Genomic DNA, 19,726 nt, shown 5'->3' with positions numbered 1-19,726 from the left:
TTTTTGCCATAACATTAAAACACAGATATAAGAGAAACCCAACATACAAAAAAGGTATTCACACTTATTCTCACTGAAATGAAAATATAGCTCGTCAACACTCATAAGAAATGGGCTATTTTCTCTAAATTGTATGCTCAAAGTTCTTTTTTAGCTTCATAAAGTTATATAACTGGTATTAGTATCCTTTGATCAGAGTTTAGTTACTTTAAGCATCGCCAGTTAAGGTTAATAATTGTTAACTGATAAGAAAAAATAAAATTTAATTTCATATTAGTATTGTCAGCAAAACCTATAGGTAGTTTTACTGGCTTGTTCCCTATTAACTTAGAGTAATCCAGTAACATGAACATAACGTGCGTATTGTGTATTTCAGATTATTTAGGCTAATAATATCCAAAGGGCCAATGGATTATACGATCATGATTTTAAAAAAAAGTAAAACAAACTCACCTTTCAGGTCATGGACAGACGACAACACCACTGATAAGGTGTTATTAAGGTCAAGCATGTCCCAGCCAGCCGGCTTCGTCACTTGTTGGGGTCCCCTGGAAACATTTCCGTTGTGTTTTTTTTTTGCAGCCCGTTTCTGTAAATGCAGCGTGTTTCTGTAATTGCAGCGCGTTTCCGTATTTGCAGCGCGTTCTGTATTTGTTTGTATTGTGAGTATTTGGAGCACACGTGTTTTGTAAAACTGATGGAAACTAAACTAAACCCAACTAAAGGAATGAAATCAAATGAAACGCCTTGTAAGGAACCTGGGTCAGGCTTTGGGGATACGTATTCAAAAATTAGTAATTTCACAATTAATAATTATTCATACGGTTTGACCCAGATAATCATACATGTTAAATCTCCCAAAAAAGGGATAATACATTGCCAATCTGTATGAACGACTGAATACAACGGATTTTTAATCAATCATCCCACATATTGGCAAAAAAAGATAAATTATATATATCAATAATCAAATCAGAACGAATTATAATTCAAGATTCCTATACCAATTGTCCAGAATATATAGGTTCCCAGGATAACTTCTAAGGGAATTAATTCGTCATCGAATGAATCTGTTTGTCCAGCAAACTGATCATGCGATCTTCATCAACTCCTAGAGAAGTTATCCTTAAGGGACTTTCAGGAAAAGACGATATTTCCGGCCGTGAAAGATAGCTTTCCTGTTTTGTAACAATACTATTTAAAGTATTCTACAATTTTAAAGCTCGTAGCTGGATCGTAACATTAAAGGGACTTGTATATGCGAAAAGACAGAATCAATAAATGAATATAATGCATTTAATAAAGGCAAAGTTACGTATACCGGTTATAACAAACAATAAATGTATTTACAAACACAATAATGGCAACGACACAATGAAAATGAATGCATCAATAAAGAGAGAGAGGGAATGAGAGAGAGAATGAGAGAGAGAGAGAGAGAGAGAGAGAGAGAGAGAGAGAGAGAGAGATCCGTAAGGATCACAGTTCTGCAAAATTCACCTGGACAAAACCCTCTGAGAGACCACAAGAAATCAGCATCACCCTAAATGGGGGTAAACAAATCTTGATGCTATGAAAGCTTAGTAAACAAAATACTTGCACATCTATAGGTCTTTTGTGTGGCTGATATGAAGAAGGCGTGTGTGTCTCGATCCTGGGAGCGTCACGTGTTCACTCGTTCTTCCAGAGCAGCCAAGCGCGGCGATTTTGAATGTCCGTTTGAGGTGAAGTTGCCGGTTGTTCATTCAGGCTAAGTTCATTTCACTCGTTCCAAACCTGCAAGACCTTTGTTCATCTTTGGAACACAAATTAAGCTATTTTTAACTACTTAGGCTGTCAATGGAGGGACAGAAAACTCTCGGAGGTCTTACAGGTTTGGAACGAAATGAGGGAGAGAAATTAATCACAGAATTTTCATTTTTGGGTGAACTAACCCTTCAATTTGATACTTTTACCTATGGGATTACTTTTTTTATTATTAAATATATTAAAATACCAAACACATGCATTGATATTTGTAGTGTTGCACTTGTATCACAATGTTTCACATGGATTGTAATTATAAAATGAATTTATATATGCAGTAATGAACACCAACAACTATTGAGTAACTGATTTATTGACTGATGAATAAAGTACTGTAGACTACGATTTCCGTTTTTAATGTATTTATGTATTTGATGTAAAAAGTGAAAAAGCTTGGTGCTCAAAAAGGCAGGAACAACCTATGCTTTAAGAAAAATAACTATTTTTCTTGTAAACCTGATTTCAGATCAGCACTATTAAGCTGCTTTTGAGACTATTTTCATGTAGCTGTCACTCAACTGCAGTCTTCCCTCTACAAATGCATCCACAACTTTTGGCAGCATGTGTTTAAAGTAAAAGCTACGTAGCCTTTGCATATATTTGGAGACAAAACCATTGTCATAAGGCACATCAAGTTCCAGGTGCTGTGCTGGGGTCCAAATAACAAGACAGGATGTTTTCAGCCCGAGACAGTGCATCCCTAACTGTATCTGCCTGTAGTAACCTCTGGGGCCTTTTGGGTTCACAATGTACTACCCACCCTCAACTCTTATGTCTTGGTTTGTGGCAGTGAGTGCATCATTAAGGGATGTGCAAGCACTGAGTGTGATAGAGCATTTTACTTCTAGCAACTTGTCATCAATGATACCATCAGGGCTTGCTGCCAGCCATGGGTCTCCTGCACACACTACCAACCCTTTGTCCATCACTATGCAGCCCCTCTCCCTAATCTGCTCCTTATCAAGTCCCTCGCTTTCCTTCCCATACCTTGTGGCCACACTCCCCTGGAACTTTGGGAAGAGGTGTTCAGTGAGAAACTTAGCCGGGTCAGTTGTCTCACGCTGAGGCACCTTGCTGGCTGTGCTTGCTGTTATGCGTAGCTTGTGCGCATCATGCCAGAGTGGTTCTATGCTCTGTTTTCTAGTGTTTCTCTCTAGTTCCACCACTTGATCTGGGTTCAGTTTAATGAAGGCATCATAAAATGTTGTGCACTTTGGACAGCTCAGAGCACTACCATGCTCACTGTGGGGCTGAGCTAAGCTGCTGAACACGTAGAGTTCCTCTCCATGAGCATCCTGCTCTCCCTGACTGCTGGTGAAATCCTGACTTCCTGACTCAGAGGCTGTGTCTGTCTCACTGCTGTCACACATGACAGAAAAGAGAGCACAGCCTGGCACAACTTCCTAAAATACAGGTGAAACTCAAAAAATTAGAATATCGTGCAAATGTTATAATTTTGATTATTATGAAAACCCCTAAATTCAAAATCTCAGAAAATTACAATTTTACATGAAATCAATAAAAAAAGGATTTTAAATACAGAAATGTCGACCCTCTGATAAGTATAATCATGCATATGTATATAGTTATATATACACAAAATATATTAGTTTCACCTTTTAATTTGAATTACTGAAATACATGAACTTTGCACGATATTCTAATTTCCCTTTCAAGGGAACTCGAGCTGCGTCAAGCTGTGGGAACGCCTCTGCGTGTGTGCGTCATGAAGCACGTATGGAATCAGTCCAATGGAGAGACGGAACGTCATAGGCGGGTAACGTCATCGACCAGGAAACTATAAAGCACCCCCGAAAACACAAGCACGACAGCTTCTATGCCTTCAGTAAGCGCTATATGTGGATCTGTCTCAAGTGTTTTTGTCTGTCACTAAGCAGGAGTTTCACTATTTCAAAAAACTATATATATATATATGTATTATATTGAGAGACAATGGCGAGCGAACAACAATTTAAGAAGTGTGTTCCTCCCTGCTCGCGCTATTTAACGGGCGGGGATACACACAGCTTATGTGTTGTTTGTTTGGGAGTGCAGCATGCCCAGTCAGCTCTCGAGGGGGCTGATTGTGAGCATTGCGAGCGTTTGCCTCTTAGAACGCTCCGCTCCCGCCGATTACTCTTTGAGGAGAGTGGTTCGGTTCGCGATCCCCGCGGATCGGGTCCCGCTTATGCCAAGGCTGAGCGGCGACGTCATTCGTGGGGATCGCAGATGGATCTAACAGCGGGGCTTGAGACGGGCTTTGCCCTATCTCAGCTCTTACCTGTTAGATCCAGTGCCTCAGTCTCGGGTTCGGAAGCACGCTCTGCGGTTTCTTCCCCCCGAACTGAGGCCCCAGTACTGCAACTATCCAGTTCTGAGGATCTGGATGTTGTTAGTCTGGATGCGGGAGACGTCGATGATTCGCCATCTCGCTCTCCCGAAAGTGAGGAGCTTATGGAGGTGCTCACTAGTGCTGTTTCTAAATTAAGCATCGAGTGGCCAGCTGTTAGGCAGGAGTCTAGAGAAAAATCTAAATTAGATGAAAGATTTTTGCCTTCCCGTTCTCAACCTCCACGCCGGTACTTGCCCTTCTTCCCTGATCTCCACACAGAGGTTTCGAGATCGTGGAAAAAGATCAAACGTCCACTTATTCAAACATTGTGGGGGCTAAATCTTATGGGGCGATGCCCAAAGCAGAAGAGGCGCTTGCTAGTCATCTTTCTGCTGAAGCTGCATCTTCTTTTAAAGCACCACTTTTACCCTCTAAGCCTCTTAGAAGTACATCAGCTTTAGTGGGTAAGGCGTATTCGGCGGCCGGTCAAGCCTCGGCGTGCCTGCACACGATGTCCATCTTGCAGGCATACCAGGCTGACTTATTAAAGGATGTGAGTGACACTCAAGAGGTCAGCACTGACGTAGTTTTCGTGAACTGCGTCAGGCTGCAGATTTATCTCTGCGCGCCACCAAGGAGTCGGCCAAGCTAATGGGCCGTACTATGGCAGCCCTGGTGGCCGCAGAGAGGCATCTATGGTTAAATCTCTCTGGCATGAAAGAAAAAGACAAAGCTTTTCTTTTGGACGCTCCGCTCTCTCCTCATGGTCTTTTTGGTGATTCTGTCAATACTGTCATAGATAGATTTCAGGAAGAGAAGAAACAGTCGGCAGCGTTTCAGAAATTTATGCCTCTTAAAATTCATGTCCCCGGTACTGCTGGGCGGGAGCAGTCCAGGCCGTCAGTCAGCTCCTCACATAGGGCGCAAAAGAAGCAGAGTGTCGCGTCTCGCGCTCCCCCTTCCAAACAGTGGGACCAGACGCGGCACTCTCAGCCGAAGTCTTCTGGCAAAACTGATCTGAGGACAGTTATTATGGCCAAGAAGGCTTCTGCAAAGAAGAAGTCCTGACGCCACTGGCATCAGGATGCTGAGGGTGGTCCCTGCCATGGAAGAGAGGTGTTCACCGCATTACACGGTGCCCGCTCTTCTTCGGTGCCCTCAGGGGCCCGTTCTGCCAACCCCGCCTTCATGCCGACGAGCAGGCTCTGGTAATGGAACAAGAGGTGAAAGCGCTCCTTCAAAAGGAGGCTATAGAACGGGTTCCTCCTCCCAGTTTGGAGTCAGGTTTTTACAGCCGATATTTCATCGTTCCAAAGAAGGATGGGGGGTTGCGTCCAATTTTAGATCTGCGCCTGTTGAATCGCTCGGTAGGGAAGCTAAAATTCAAGATGCTCACTATCAAGCAGATCGTGTCACAAATCAGATCCGAGGACTGGTTTGTCACGATAGATCTTAAGGACGCGTACCTCCATATTCCCATCCTTCCACAACACAGGAAGTTCCTGAGGTTCGCCTTCGGGGGCGAGGCGTACCAGTACAAGGTTCTTCCATTTGGCCTAGCTTTATCTCCCCGCACTTTCACGAAATGCATGGATGCAGCTTTAGTGCCCCTGAGGTTTCAGGGCATTCGTATCCTCAATTACATCGACGATTGGTTGATTTTAGCTCAGACAGAGCAGATGACGGTTCAGCATCGAGATGTCGTTCTCGCTCATATAAGAAAGTTGGGGTTGAGGCTGAACGCAAAGAAAAGTGTATTATCTCCTTCTCAGAAGACCACTTTTCTGGGCGTTGTTTGGGATTCGGTCTCGATGCGGGCGCGACTTTCTCCGACCCGCATCACTTCGATTCTTTCAGCTATGAAACAAGTAAAGCTAGGCCAGCTACTCACTGTAAAACAGTTTCAGAGACTGTTGGGTCTGATGGCAGCAGCGTCCAACGTTATACCTTGCGGCCTGTTGTACATGAGACCACTGCAGTGGTGGCTCCGGACCAAGGGATTCTCCCCGAGGGGAAATCGCCTCCGCACGATCAAAGTCACGCGGCGCTGCCTTCGTGCTCTGGTCATGTGGAAAGAAACCTGGTTCCTATCCAAAGGGCCTGTGTTGGGGGCTCTTTGTCGTCGCGTAACGCTAACGACGGATGCTTCCCTCACAGGGTGGGGGGCGGTCATGAGTGGTCGTCCAGCCCAAGGTCTGTGGCAGGACCATCATCTATCATGGCATATAAATTGTCTAGAGATGTTGGCGGTGTTCCAAGCTTTGAAACACTTCCTAGCAGACTTCAGAGGTCATCATGTGCTAGTTCAGTCGGACAACATGTCGGTGGTCTCGTATATAAATCATCAGGGGGGCCTGTGGTCGCGTCCACTTTACAAGTTGGCCCGTCAGATCCTCCTGTGGTCCCAGGGGAAGTTACGGTCTCTGAGAGCTATGTATCTTCCTGGTTATTTGAATGTGGTAGCAGACTCCCTGTCGAGGCAGGGGCCGAGGCCGGGGGAATGGAGGCTCCACCCCGAGGTGGTGGAGCTCCTTTGGTTGAGTTTCGGTCGCGCCGAGGTGGACCTATTCGCTTCCAAGGAGACAACGCACTGTCATCTGTGGTTCTCCATCAGTCAGCCAGCCCCTCTGGGGTTGGACGCTCTGGTACAGCCGTGGCCGAGGTCACGTCTGTATGCTTTTCCCCCGGTTGCTCTGCTACCAGGAGTTCTGGAGAGGGTTCGCCGGGACGGGGTCAGCCTACTTCCAGTAGCCCCGTTCTGGCCGGCCCGAGTATGGTTTGCGGACCTAATATCTCTTCTGGACGGCTCTCCCTTGGAGATTCCGATCAGGAGGGATCTACTCTCTCAGGAGGGCGGTACGATATTTCACCCCCGCCCAGAGTTGTGGAAACTGTGGGCTTGGCCTCTGAGGGGGCCCAGCTCATAGAATCTGGTCTCTCAACTGAGGTTGTTGAGACCATCCTTCACTCCAGAGCTCCATCCACGAGGAAGTTATATGCCCTGAAGTGGAAACTTTTCACTTCTTGGTGTGCAGAACACCGGCAGGACCCAGTTAACGGCCCAGTGGGTGCAGTGCTGGAGTTTCTGCAGGAGCGTTTCTCTGCAGGGTTATCCCCCTCCACACTAAAGGTGTATGTGGCGGCACTAGCTGCTTACCATGTCCCTTTCAGTGGAGTTTCTCTTGGGAGACACCCACTTATAACTCGCTTCCTTCGTGGCACTTTGAGGCTGAGGCCTGCAGTTCGTATGAGGGTGCCGACTTGGGATTTGGCAAAAGCATTGTACTAGAGGGCCTTTCTTTGGCCCCCTTTGAACCTATTGAGGAAGTTTCAGAGAAATTTCTCACGTATAAAACTCTTTTTCTGCTTGCAATCTCCTCACTTAAGAGAATCGGAGATTTGCAGGCTCTGTCGGTTGCACCCTCGTGTCTGGAGTTTTCGCCTGGTATGGTTAAGGCTTTTCTATACCCTAGACCAGGTTATGTCCCTAAGGTCCCTACTAATGCTGTTAGACCTACAGTGCTGCAGGCTTTCTATCCTCCTCCTTTTGTGTCATCAGATCAGGAGAAACTTAACCTTCTCTGCCCGGTTAGGGCGTTAGACGCTTACGTCCACAGAGCTGCCCTGTGGAGGAAATCAGAACAGTCATTTGTGTGCTTTGGGCCACCCAGGAAAGGGTGTCCCGCGTCTAAACAGAGAATGAGCAAGTGGGTGGTTGAGGCCATCTCACTTGCTTATGAGTCGGCTGGTCAGCCTTCACCTTTAGCTGTACGAGCCCACTCTACTAGGAGTATGGCTGCTTCTAAGGCATTGTTGTCAGTAGTATCGCTAAGTGATGTTTGTGATGCGGCTGGGTGGTCCTCACCGCATACATTTGTTAAGTTCTATGAATTGGACTTAAGTTCCACTCCTGGGACGCAGGTGCTCTCGTCCTCTGTGCGCTAATTCCCACATGACAGTCATTTGTTCCTATGGCGATGTGGGTATTGGTGTTCCCACAGCTTGACGCAGCTCGAGTTCCCTTGAAAGGGAACGTCTCGGTTACGTATGTAACCCTAGTTCCCTGATAGAGAACGAGACGCTGCGTCGTTCTGCCATACTCCCAGCATGCCCGTTAGCGCTTCCTTCAGGCCTATCAGAAGCTGTCGCGCTTGTATTTTGGGGGTGCTTTATAGTTTCCTGGTCGATGACGTCACCCGCCTATGACGTTCCGTCTCTCCATTGGACTGATTCCATACGTGCTTCATGACGTATACACGCAGAGGCGTTCCCACAGCTTGACGCAGCGTCTCGTTCCCAATCAGGGAACTAGGGTTACATACGTAACCGAGACGTTTTCTAGTTTCACCTGTAAATGGTGAAAAGACCTTACCTACACTGCCATATATATGTTCTGAATCTTTTACATTAGACTAGTTGATTTGTTAAAGATATATGAACTATAACTTACTTTCAGGGCTTTAAAAAGCTTTTTTGGTGACCCATCTGGATTTAGTGGGAGAAGGCAGAGGGGAGCTTGTAGCTTGATCTTCTTGCCAGGTTTCAAGAAATCACACTGAGCTACTGGTTATGGATCAGCCTGAAAGGATATTTGAAATGTACATTATACATAAATATACATGATAATAAAAATAATTATTAAGGAAAATTGGCATATGTAGTGTTGTACAAAATACCACCAAATGTACACTGATATTTGAAAAGACTAGGATATAATTATTAAATATAATAATTGTTAAAATGCTCCCCTTTTTAGTCACCCGTGACCAAACACTTGGTTTTGAAGTGACAGATGGGCCACTCTGGAGTCCATCCTGAACACACTGCTCCGCAGCAACCAAAATCGTACCCACATGGCTACACACCTCTCCATTGCTGCATAGATCCAGATAGACATTTTATCGGCGGGATAAATGCAAGTATTGAAAAAGTGTATCTAAATGCTATTGTACGTTAGCTAGCCAGCCATACTTACTCTGCCATGCAGGTGCAATGCCCACTCTGGATTTCGCCGGACTTCATTGCAATGATCCAGGCGGAGTAGCTCTTTGAAAGCGTCTGACCCGCCTCGATTTCCCCGTAAACGATACAGGTATTTCCATCCGTGTGTGTTAGAATTTGTTTAACTTTTCCGGAATGAAAATAGTTATAGGCATCCAAGCTACGATATGCCTTGAACTTGTGTACACACATTCCTTCTCGGCTAAGTATTCAAATATATTTACCTGACTGACCCCCGGTAAATCAGACAGGTCTGTAGAAAAAAATGTTTGCCTCAAAATTTTGTTGAACGGGTCTGGTAGTGTAACGTTATCACATTTAAGTTTGACCAAGTAACGGCTCTTTTCTTCTATTGGTAGTCCCATATAATACTGACTAGACATACTTGCTAGCTAATGTAATTTGCTTGTGTAGAAAGACCGGCTCTGCTACAGATGAACTCTGTTGTTATCGATTCTACCGGAAGTTAAGTTTGGGCCACAAAAGCGCGCATGCGCAGTAACGTTTGTTTATGTTGTTGCCGTTGAAACCGTCTATAGCAGTTGTAGTTGATTTTAACCCCGGTTGTATCGAAACAGCCGTTGTCATGACACTCGTTAACGGTAGATGATCTCCGTGTTGCGTCTCTCACTCGGTCTGCAACTCAAGCAAACCTAGAATTTGTGAAATAGTGGAATAAACAACGGGAAATGTAATTGTAAAAAGAAAAGTCGAAACTATGTTTTTAGTCTGTACAGTAATTATTTCATACACAGATATACAAACCTTAAAGTTATTCAAGAAGATCACCTCAGGAATTTTCCCTCAGGACCGAAGACAAATTAACCCAGCACATGTTTAATGATGCTGTTAATGTACTTGCCGTAAAATACTATTATTTGATTTAGACTGTTTAATTTCCATTCACTTCCTGAATTACCAATATATATATATATATATATATATATATATATATATATATATATATATATATATATATATAATTCAATAATTTATATAGCCTAAATAAAATATATAAATTACATTTGCTTGAAATGGATATAACCCATACAAGTCAGTGTGAGCAGAATTTGGGTTAAATTGTGTAACCCAACACTGCAGGGTTAAAATGTTTAACTCAACTTGCTTGGTTACTTTAATCCAGCATTTTTTATGTCCAATATTTACCCAGCTAGTGCTGGGTTGCCAAATGGGTTGTTTTTAACCCAGCTATTTTTGGAGTGTAGGTTCTGTATAATGGGTTTGCCAAAACGGTTAACCAAAGAAAAGGATTTCTTGTTACAGTATAATTGATTTATCTCAAACAATAACCTTAATGTTAGAAATTTGAGTGAGCATGTGTGTGAGACAACATTTGAGATATGTTAACAAAGAGCAGCATGGATTACTAGGAATATGTAATGATTGTGCAATCATCAAAATGCTCCTGGAGAAGTACTGGGAGGGAGACAAAGCGCTTTTCCAAAAAAATTAAATGAGCCCCAACCTGTTTAAGTTTCCGATTCCCTTTTCTTAGTAACTGTCATAGTTCATTAGGGACGTCACAAAGAGTCCTAAACCCACCCCTTTCTGAACAGACATAAAAGAAACCGAAGCATTATTTCTGTACAGTTATTCAGTTCCTGACACAAGATGAATCTGCAGGTCTCCGTCGTTCTTCTTTTCATTTCTCTCACTGGAGGTACAGAAAACAGCAAGTATTGAAATGTATTATTTGCTAATCATTCTGTAGAGTGCTAACTCAATGTCTTTCTCTGTCTGTAAGGTTATTCTCTCAAGTGTTACTCCTGCACACTTGTGACGGATTGTGCAAAAGTGGAGACATGTGCAGCTGAAGTTTCTAAATGTTCAAGCACTAAGATTGGATCATCCATCAGTAAGTCCAGTATAATGTGGGAATCTGCTGAATAAGTGATACCGCTGGAGAGAAAGTATACTTGGAATCGTTTTATTATCTTATTATATGGGCATTTATGTATTTTTTTACAGGTTTCCTTAAGACCACAACTAAAGGGTGCGCATCTGAATGTGTATCAGGGACTGTAACGACAGCAGGAGTGACAACGACTACGACCTGCTGCGACACTGATCTTTGCAATGGCGCAGGTATTTCCCTTTGTTTGATCATGCGCTAGCAGTTTGATTTCATCCACAGTAACCTTCAAATGAGGAAATTATACAAACAATAATTCAATATGAACAAGAGATTGTTAATAAGCAGCACAATATCAAAAGTAGTCAAAAATAGTGTAAAGCTGTAAATGTAGCTATAAGGAGAAGCTTATGAATTAGTCTAGTACTTTCAGAGTTTTTTTTATTTTACAAAACTGTGATAAATTGATCAACAATGAACATGCAGTTTTCATAACTATTATTATCAATGTTATTATTTTAAGTAGTTATAGTGGAATGTTATACTAATTTCCTTCCTGTCTTGATTAGATGGCGTGTATAAGGGAAGCTTCCTCTTGCTGGTGTCTCCTCTGCTCTTCTACTTCCTGTTTCAGTGAGTCCAGCTGAACTTCAGATTCTACAGCAAAGACCATCAAACAAACTCAATATGATACACAATCTGAATAAAGCTTGTTTGTTGCTCTGCTGTTCTTTGGTTTAAGGAACTGAAAATATGTTTTTTATTATTATTTTTTTAACATTACTGCATTAAAACTACCACATGAATTTTCTTTGCATAAAGAAAAAGTTATTACATAATGTAATTTAGAATTAAAGAAAAACTTTGCCTTTTTAAAAAGTGTGTAATAAACATCTTATGTGTAATAAACATCTCTCTCAGTAAGTGACTGGAAATTTGTTTGACTTTTGGTTTAATTAGTAAGTGTCACGGGTCGTGGTATATAAGTAGAGCACGAAGACAAAGACTGCAAGAACACAAGCCCTGTGTTCAGATTCGCCCCCTATGACTTTAAATAGGACACTACGGTATTTGAGGGAACAGCCATTTTTAGTGGTGTCCGAAACCTTAATGGACATTATCAAGTGCACTCATTTAATCCCATAGTGCACAGCAGTAACGAATGTACAACTGATGCGCGCTCAACGGCTAGAGAATACACTGATTTTACGCATCCGCTATGTTGAATTCGAAAGCAAGGCTCTGATGGGAAGAAACCTGTTACGGTTAACCAGCAACCTAGACCTGAAGGATGTCGAAACTTATGAGCTGAAAGGGCACAGCAACTGGATAAAGGTCTAAATCACCTATATGTTGAAGGTAAGGTTAAGATTAACTAAATTAGCCAAACAAGCTAGTCAGCGACCTCTGCCTTGCTGATTGAAATACATCTATTTATCCAATTTACTTGTAAACACCTGTAAGACATTTCATGCACTTCACAATGCACTTCATATATATATATATATATATATATATATATATATATATATATATATATATATATATATATATATCTCAGTGGCGGCTGCTGGTCTTTCAAAGAGGGGAAGCTCTTTTTTTTTTAAACTCAACTGTCAGGTGTGGGGATGGAGAAAGGGGCGAGGACTTAGGTGCAGAGTTGATTGGCTTTATTTTAATAATAAAATAAAACAAAATACAAAAAAAAATTTAATGGTGGTTGGCAAACAACTTTTTAATGTGCATTACCGCCACCAGCACAAGACTGCAAACACAAGGAGAATAAATAGGGAGCAAACAAGGCAGGTAACGAGGGAGGAAAGGTGGGGCAAATGAAACAATAATCAGGTCACAAGATGGGAGTCGACACAATCGACAGGAGAGTAGTGTTGTCACAATACCAAAATTATGACTTCGATACGATACCAGACTAAAATAGCTCGATACCGATACTGAATCGATACCATGGGGAAAAAAACGAAAACAGTAAAAGTAACTGAAAAATATGACAGAACTATTCATTGTTTTATAAATAAAAAATAAAAAAAAGAAAACTTTGTATCTTCCCTGCTCTTTGACCATTCCCACCCCTTTATTAAATAAAATAATAATAATTAGCAAGTGCCAGTGTGTACGTCCTTACAAAGATGTTTGCAACATTGACATTATAATCAATCATGTTAACATTTGCTAAGGGACTGTTCGTTTTTATTTAAGGGGCCACCGGAGGAGTTTTGAGATCTGTAGTCAAAAAAGACTTGACCCTCCCTTCGCCAGTAATACATTTTTCTATGACCCTCCAAAATGATTGTGAAAAAAGGCATGACCCTCCCCTGGAAAAAGGCATGACATCTTTGCGCTTGGCAAAGATGTTCAGATAGCCATTGTTTTTTTACAACCATGACAAACGACTAAACTCCTGCTTTCTCATCTTACTAAGGCTGTAACGATAGACCAAACCTACATTTCGGTTCGTATCATGATTTTTTATTTTAGATTTAAAAAAAAAAAATCATGTTTTCTGTGCTGATGCAGTGGTGACGCGTTCATGTAACAAGGGTGGCCCTCCCAATAAAGTATCTTAAAGCTGCCACAAAGAACCGGCAAAAGTAATGATTATGAATATGTCAAATATAGCAAGGAGAGATTTTAATTGTTTATTAATAAACAAGGTTTTTCTGTGTCAGTGTATCGGCTTCAAGATGAAGTTGACGATGCTGACTCGCGATCTTCATAGTAACGCGCCAGAGAGAAATGCAGATTTCATACGGATTAGGCCTACATAAGCAGAGAGCAGTCTGTTTTTCGTTTTTAAATGTACTGTTTAAAAGTAGACATCAAGCTTTCTATATATTCCTCACGTCTGTAAGGCAAGTACATTATACGCTGAGTTTCGGTTCATTTATGAGACGAGAGTCCAGTTAACGTGCCGGCGACTCTGTGTCATGATGATCTATTTTCTACTATATTTACTTCTAATTTATTAAATCCAGGCAAATGGTTGATGAAACATTAATTAAAATTAAGATACAATTAATAAAAAACTAAATTTACTTTAAAGAAAGGCTTTGTGCTTTCTGAAGTCGCTTTCAGAGCGGTCATGTCCGTAACGGAGAACTGTCACGTCCGTAACATTGTTTTTTTCCTCATAAATGCGAACACGAAAAATAAAATAAAAAATTATATTTTATGTTCTGTGGAGGCCGACCCTTCTTCATCTGGTTATTAGCCTACTTTTGTTTTGCGCAGTGTAGCCTAATTCGTAGAATTATTAAAAAATATTTTGCCACCTAAAAGTTAAAGATTTGTTGTGTCACGTATTTTGCTCATATTAAATATAAAACGCATGTGTAGACTGATATTTTTCTAATGTCTTGACTCCTTTAATAAAGGGGGTATGGATATATAAACAGACGTTTCAGTATTAAATGCATTTTCTGATAATTTATATTTCAAATTTTGACTGCAAATGTCACGTCCATAACACTGGAATTGCCCAATTTTAAAGAATTTATCCCCAACAATTTTTTTGGTGTAGGTCTGCGTATTTTATTATGTTAACTTCAAATCATTCTAATAGTAATTTAAAAATATGGTAGCCCTACGTCTAACACATCACACTCCACTGTTATGGTGGCAATTTCAGTAGATTTACTCACTAACATTGTTGTGGAAACACAATAAGAATGGAAACTAAAATATGGTAGTATCGTACAGCGCACATTCTATCAGCTGCAGTTCTGGCGCCTCAGTCCCAATACACTCAACGTACATTCATTTCACATGTTAATGCCGCGGTAGAGTTACACTCATAGGACACTGCACTTATTCGCAATCACAAAAGTTCATTATTTGCTCGTGCTTTAAAGCTATTCCGGGTAAACATTTCATTGGCGTTCTGTACATGATGCACTTTTTGTGAGCGCGTACTGAAGTGCGCGCGCACTGTCACACAGTGCCAAACTGGATTTTTGTTGGGTCAGACCCATCTGATAGCGATGGGGGACCGAGACCGAGAGAGCTACATAAAGCAACATGCAAAAAATATGCACCAAACAAGCCACTTTGAAATTTTGCTGCTTTCATGAATACAAAAGTTAAGTGACCCTCCCCTCAGACTAAAAAAAGTTGGATGACCCTCCCCTCAACAAAGAATAAAAAGACATGACCCTCCCCTATTTTCCTCCGGTGGCCCTTTCTATAAATTCAATTCTGAACAAGTTGGGATGACCAAAGTTCATTTCATGAAACAAGTTATTTAATGTAATTTTATAATTACAATATAGATATTTAATTGATTTGTATCTTTGTTATTAAAAATAAGCAAAAAAGCAAATTACAAACAATATGACAAGTACTATAAGAGACAAATAAAATAAACAGTGCTTCATTTCTTTTTTGAATGCTACTGTTAAATAGACCTAGTACTGTAGCTGAAAAAAATTAAGTCTTCACACAATAAATTAACTATAGACTGATTCTTAATAAATAGATACATTTATTTGGGCCTTGGGTTGTGTCGTCTTACATGCGCTTCATGAGGCACACACACACATTTGCACACACACGCAAGGTCTCTCGCTCTCTCCCTCTCTGCCGCGCGCGCACTACACCGTTTGGAGCTCGCTAGATTGCGGGAGATTTGAACTAATTTGCGGGCATCAGGGAGCCGCTATCAATATGCGGAGACTCCCGGAACGGCCAAAGAAGATCGCCTGTTTGGGCCTCATGTTATTTTAGACTAAACAAAGGCATTAAACATATTTAATACCCATTTTTAACAACATGAAAAAGACTATTCAAACATGACATTAAAATATAAATATATAAAATTACAGACATTTCTTGGGGGTGCTGGGCGGGTGCTATGGCTATTATAGGGGGAGCTACGCACCACCTAGCTCCTCCCTGGCGCTGCCACTGAAGGAGGCGTCGTATGATCCTTTAAACGAGTTTTATGACAAGGTCGGCGAGGATGGGAAAGATCTTACATTTCTGTGCCACCTTTGCCCGCCGATAAAATAATTGCTGTCTGTGGTTCTATATGGGCTGTGGCAATAATTTTGAAAAATAATAGCTCGCAGCAACATATGGAAAAAAAAGAACTATGAACTAGTTAAAAATTTTAAAGGTTAAGTTCGGCGTTTTACAAGTAAAGCCCTGTTTTAATATCGTTTCTGATTAAATCGAACGGTTAAGATTGAAATTTGGACACATGCTGCTGTCACATGATGCTAACACAAAAACCTTAAAATTCTCGGGACAGCAGCATGTGTCCAAATTTCATCTTAACCGTTCGATTTAATCAGAAACGATCTTAAAACAGGGCTTTACTTGTAAAACGCCGAACTTACCCTTTAAGGTATGAACTATGAACTGAACTAGGTCATTTTAAAATTTGTGAACAGAACTTTGACTAGTTCATGTAGAAAATGAACTTTCCCAACACTGGTCGTAGCTACACCGGTCGTAAAGGGCAGCACCGTGTCACGCCACATCTTTAAAATTCGAACACATTATTCTCTATGAGTGTACACACACCGGCGGCGCCATTCGGCGTCTGTCCTATTGCTGGCCATAAACTGAGAAAGTGCACGTCCGGTGTGCGATTCCTCAAGTTGTCGTAGACGCGGCGCAGCGCTTCTCATATGGTGTGCGACCCCCTTAACTGTAATGAAGAAAACAAAGAAAGCTAATCGCGGGCTGAAAGCAAGATGGCCAGAGCTGGAGAAGCGAATCCACAGATGGGTGCTTGAACAACAAATAAATAAATGCAACTTATAGTCCAGTGCGACTTATATATGTTTTTTTTCCTCTTCATGACGCATTTTTTGACTGATGCGACCTATACTACGGAGCGACTTATAGTCCGGAAAATACGGTATTGATTTTCGGTGCTTTCTATTTAGTACACTTTGGGTTGTCATTTAATCTTGCTTGTTGTTTTGTTAACATTGTGAGCAATTCTATCAAACGTTTATAGAGGGTCAGAACGAATGTTTTGTGTTGTATCGTGCCTTGATTAGGCAGAACGTTACAACATGTCAGTCAGCACGGTATCGCACGTCAAGTTCATAGAGAGCTTTATTCAGTCCATTTTAAATTCTGATTTTGTCTGCTTCTCAAATGGGCCAAACCATAGATATTACATAAGAAGTTCAAGTAAATGTGCTAGAAATACGCTCTCATTCAAGGATGTGCATTGATTGCATGGAGCCATGGACGGAGAAAGCACTGACACCTGCAGGATTTAATCTGACGGTACTTTTTATTTAACACAAAAAAGTGAAATAAGCATATCATTTCAATCTATTCCTTTCTATCTGTTCCGTGAGAGCAACGGTACTGCAGAACGAGTGTAACCTCTATCTATAGACGTTTATAATTATGCAGAACTTTAGGGCTTAATATAATTTAAACAGATGAAAAAAAAAGACTTTTACACTGAACTCTCACAGCAGTCAATCACAGCAATGGGCCTTTAAACTTAAGTCTGACAGCAGCCAATCTCAGCAGTGGGCGTTTAAACTGAAGTCTCACAGCAGCCAATCACAGCAGTGGGCGTTTACACTGAAGTCTCACAGCAGCCAATCACATCAGTGGGTGTTTACACTGAAGTCTCACAGCAGCCAATCACAGCAGTGGGTGTTTACACTGAAGTCTCACAGCAGCCAATCACAGCAGTGGGTGTTTACACTGAAGTCTCACAGCAGCCAATCACAGCAGTGGGCGTTTTACACTGAAGTCTCACAGCAGCCAATCACAGCAGTGGGTGTTTACACTGAAGTCTCACAGCAGCCAATCACAGCAGTGGGCGTTTACACTGAAGTCTCACAGCAGCCAATAACAGCAGTGGACATTTACACTGAAGTCTCACAGCAGCCAATCAAAGCAGTGGGCGTTTACACTGAAACCTCACAGCAGCCAATCACAGCAGTGGGCGTTTACACTGAAACCTCACAGCAGCCAATCACAGCAGTGGGCGTTTATACTGAAGTCTCACAGCAGCCAATCACAGCAGTGGGCGTTTACACTGAAGCCTCACAGCAGCCAATCACAGCAGTGGGCGTTTACACTGAAGCCTCACAGCAGCCAATCACAGCAGTGGGCGTTTACACTGAAGTCTCACAGCAGCCAATCACAGCAGTGGGCGTTTACACTGAAGTCTCACAGCAGCCAATCACAGCAGTGGGCGTTTACACTGAAGTCTCACAGCAGCCAATCACAGCAGTGGGCGTTTACACTGAAGCCTCACAGCAGCCAATCACAGCAGTGGGCGTTTACACTGAAGTCTCACAGCAGCCAATCACAGCAGTGGGCGTTTACACTGAAGTCTCACAGCAGCCAATCACAGCAGTGGGCGTTTACACTGAAGCCTCACAGCAGTCACGCCGCTTTAAACAGAGCGTTCAAATTAGGGGATTAAAATCATGGCAGGACAAATGCCTTTTATTTCTAAATGAAGACCATTTTTTGATGTAAAAATCATACTGACATTTTAAGTGCACCCCATGAAACATAAAACAATAAAACAATGCAGTTCAGGATCCCTTTAAATAACATTCAACTAAGCATGCGTTTCTTACAGGTAAAATTTATAAGCGCACGCCCCCTCTAGTATACAAAAAATAAATAAATCGATATGTCATAAAAGGTCAAATGATCCATAACATCCAATCAAATTACCCCTTATTTTGTAGTCAAAAAATGCATCCATTCAAGTGTCATGCGTAAGTGCACATCTTGACTTGCCGCATGTATTTGGTATCGACAGCACACGGCTATAGGTAACGACGGAATAAGATGCAGATGGACAAGTAAGCAGTACCCCAGGTCCCTCTGACAGCGGGACTTCAGTAGCGAGAGGGAGTGCACTGCATGCTACGGTTGACATTGATACTGACAGCGATACATCTGAAGCCAAAACGACATCTCACAATTACCAAGACCATCATCTCAGAAGAAGCAAAGGCCCTTTTAACAGCATCAGAAATCCTTAATAAGAAGGGTCTATTAAGCATCCTACATGGTGAGTGGCTAAGACGGTCAAACCCCATACTGTTGTGGAGAAGTTCCTGCTGCTGCTGATATAGCTGGTGTAATGCTCGGGGAAAAGCAACAAACAAAAAAACAATAAAGATGATGCCATCATCAGACAACACTGTTTCACGTCACATCGCTGTGGCAGAAGACGTTTTAAAACTATTGCTTCACATAAAAGCATAATTCCACACTTTACAAATTGCATCCTGATAAAGTTCCCTTGGCCTTTGGAATTAAAATATTCCCACATCATCACATTCCCTTCACCATACCTAGAGATTGGCATGGGGTAGGGCTGGGCAATATGGAGAAAAAAATATATCTCGATATCTTCACAGGAAAAATAACCCCCCAAAAACTACTGCAAAAACAAATATGCCAAATACCACAGTCTTTTTTTTATTGAAGTGCAAAGAGGTAGGCAGTTCATGTAGGAACAAAGTGCTTCTGCGACATACAAAAATAATAATTTAACTGTAAAATAAAGGAAGAAATAATACATATTGCCTTCTTTTCATTCAAAAATGAAACAACTCAACTCAAGGTAGGCAGTGCATATAGGAACAAAGTGCTTCTGCCTGCCTAATTTGTTTTCTCTCTAAATTCATGCTCACATTCTGTATTTTAATATAATATAATATAATATAATATAGCCGTCGCCGAATGTCCAA

The 19,726-nt window shown here is 41.7% G+C and overlaps 1 protein-coding gene across 3 annotated transcripts in view; it reads left to right on the top strand.

Moving 5' to 3' along the window:
- The window catches only part of LOC143749653 (ly6/PLAUR domain-containing protein 2-like), a 549,686-nt gene that overhangs the window by 374,068 nt on the left and 155,892 nt on the right, over nucleotides 1-19,726 (top strand). Inside the window, exons 1-4 of one of the 3 annotated variants that reach the window (XM_077242078.1) lie at nucleotides 10,690-10,820; nucleotides 10,905-11,015; nucleotides 11,129-11,245; nucleotides 11,582-11,768. The exons of 1 other annotated variant lie outside the window; for it this stretch is intronic. In XM_077242078.1, the coding sequence (XP_077098193.1) occupies nucleotides 10,772-10,820; nucleotides 10,905-11,015; nucleotides 11,129-11,245; nucleotides 11,582-11,649 (345 nt within the window). In that variant the 5' untranslated portion in view covers nucleotides 10,690-10,771 and the 3' untranslated portion in view covers nucleotides 11,650-11,768. Of the gene's footprint in view, nucleotides 1-10,689; nucleotides 10,821-10,904; nucleotides 11,016-11,128; nucleotides 11,246-11,581; nucleotides 11,769-19,726 lie in introns of those variants that run through there. One more of the 3 variants, XM_077242079.1, reaches the window with a different exon arrangement.

Source organism: Siphateles boraxobius, unplaced genomic scaffold (assembly GCF_051911475.1).
Source record: "Siphateles boraxobius isolate OS27281-9 unplaced genomic scaffold, OSU_SipBor_1 25, whole genome shotgun sequence".
NCBI classification, from domain to species: domain Eukaryota; kingdom Metazoa; phylum Chordata; class Actinopteri; order Cypriniformes; family Leuciscidae; genus Siphateles; species Siphateles boraxobius.
The sequence above is the reverse complement of the archived record's forward strand: the minus strand, read 5'-3'. Positions and strand labels throughout refer to the sequence as shown.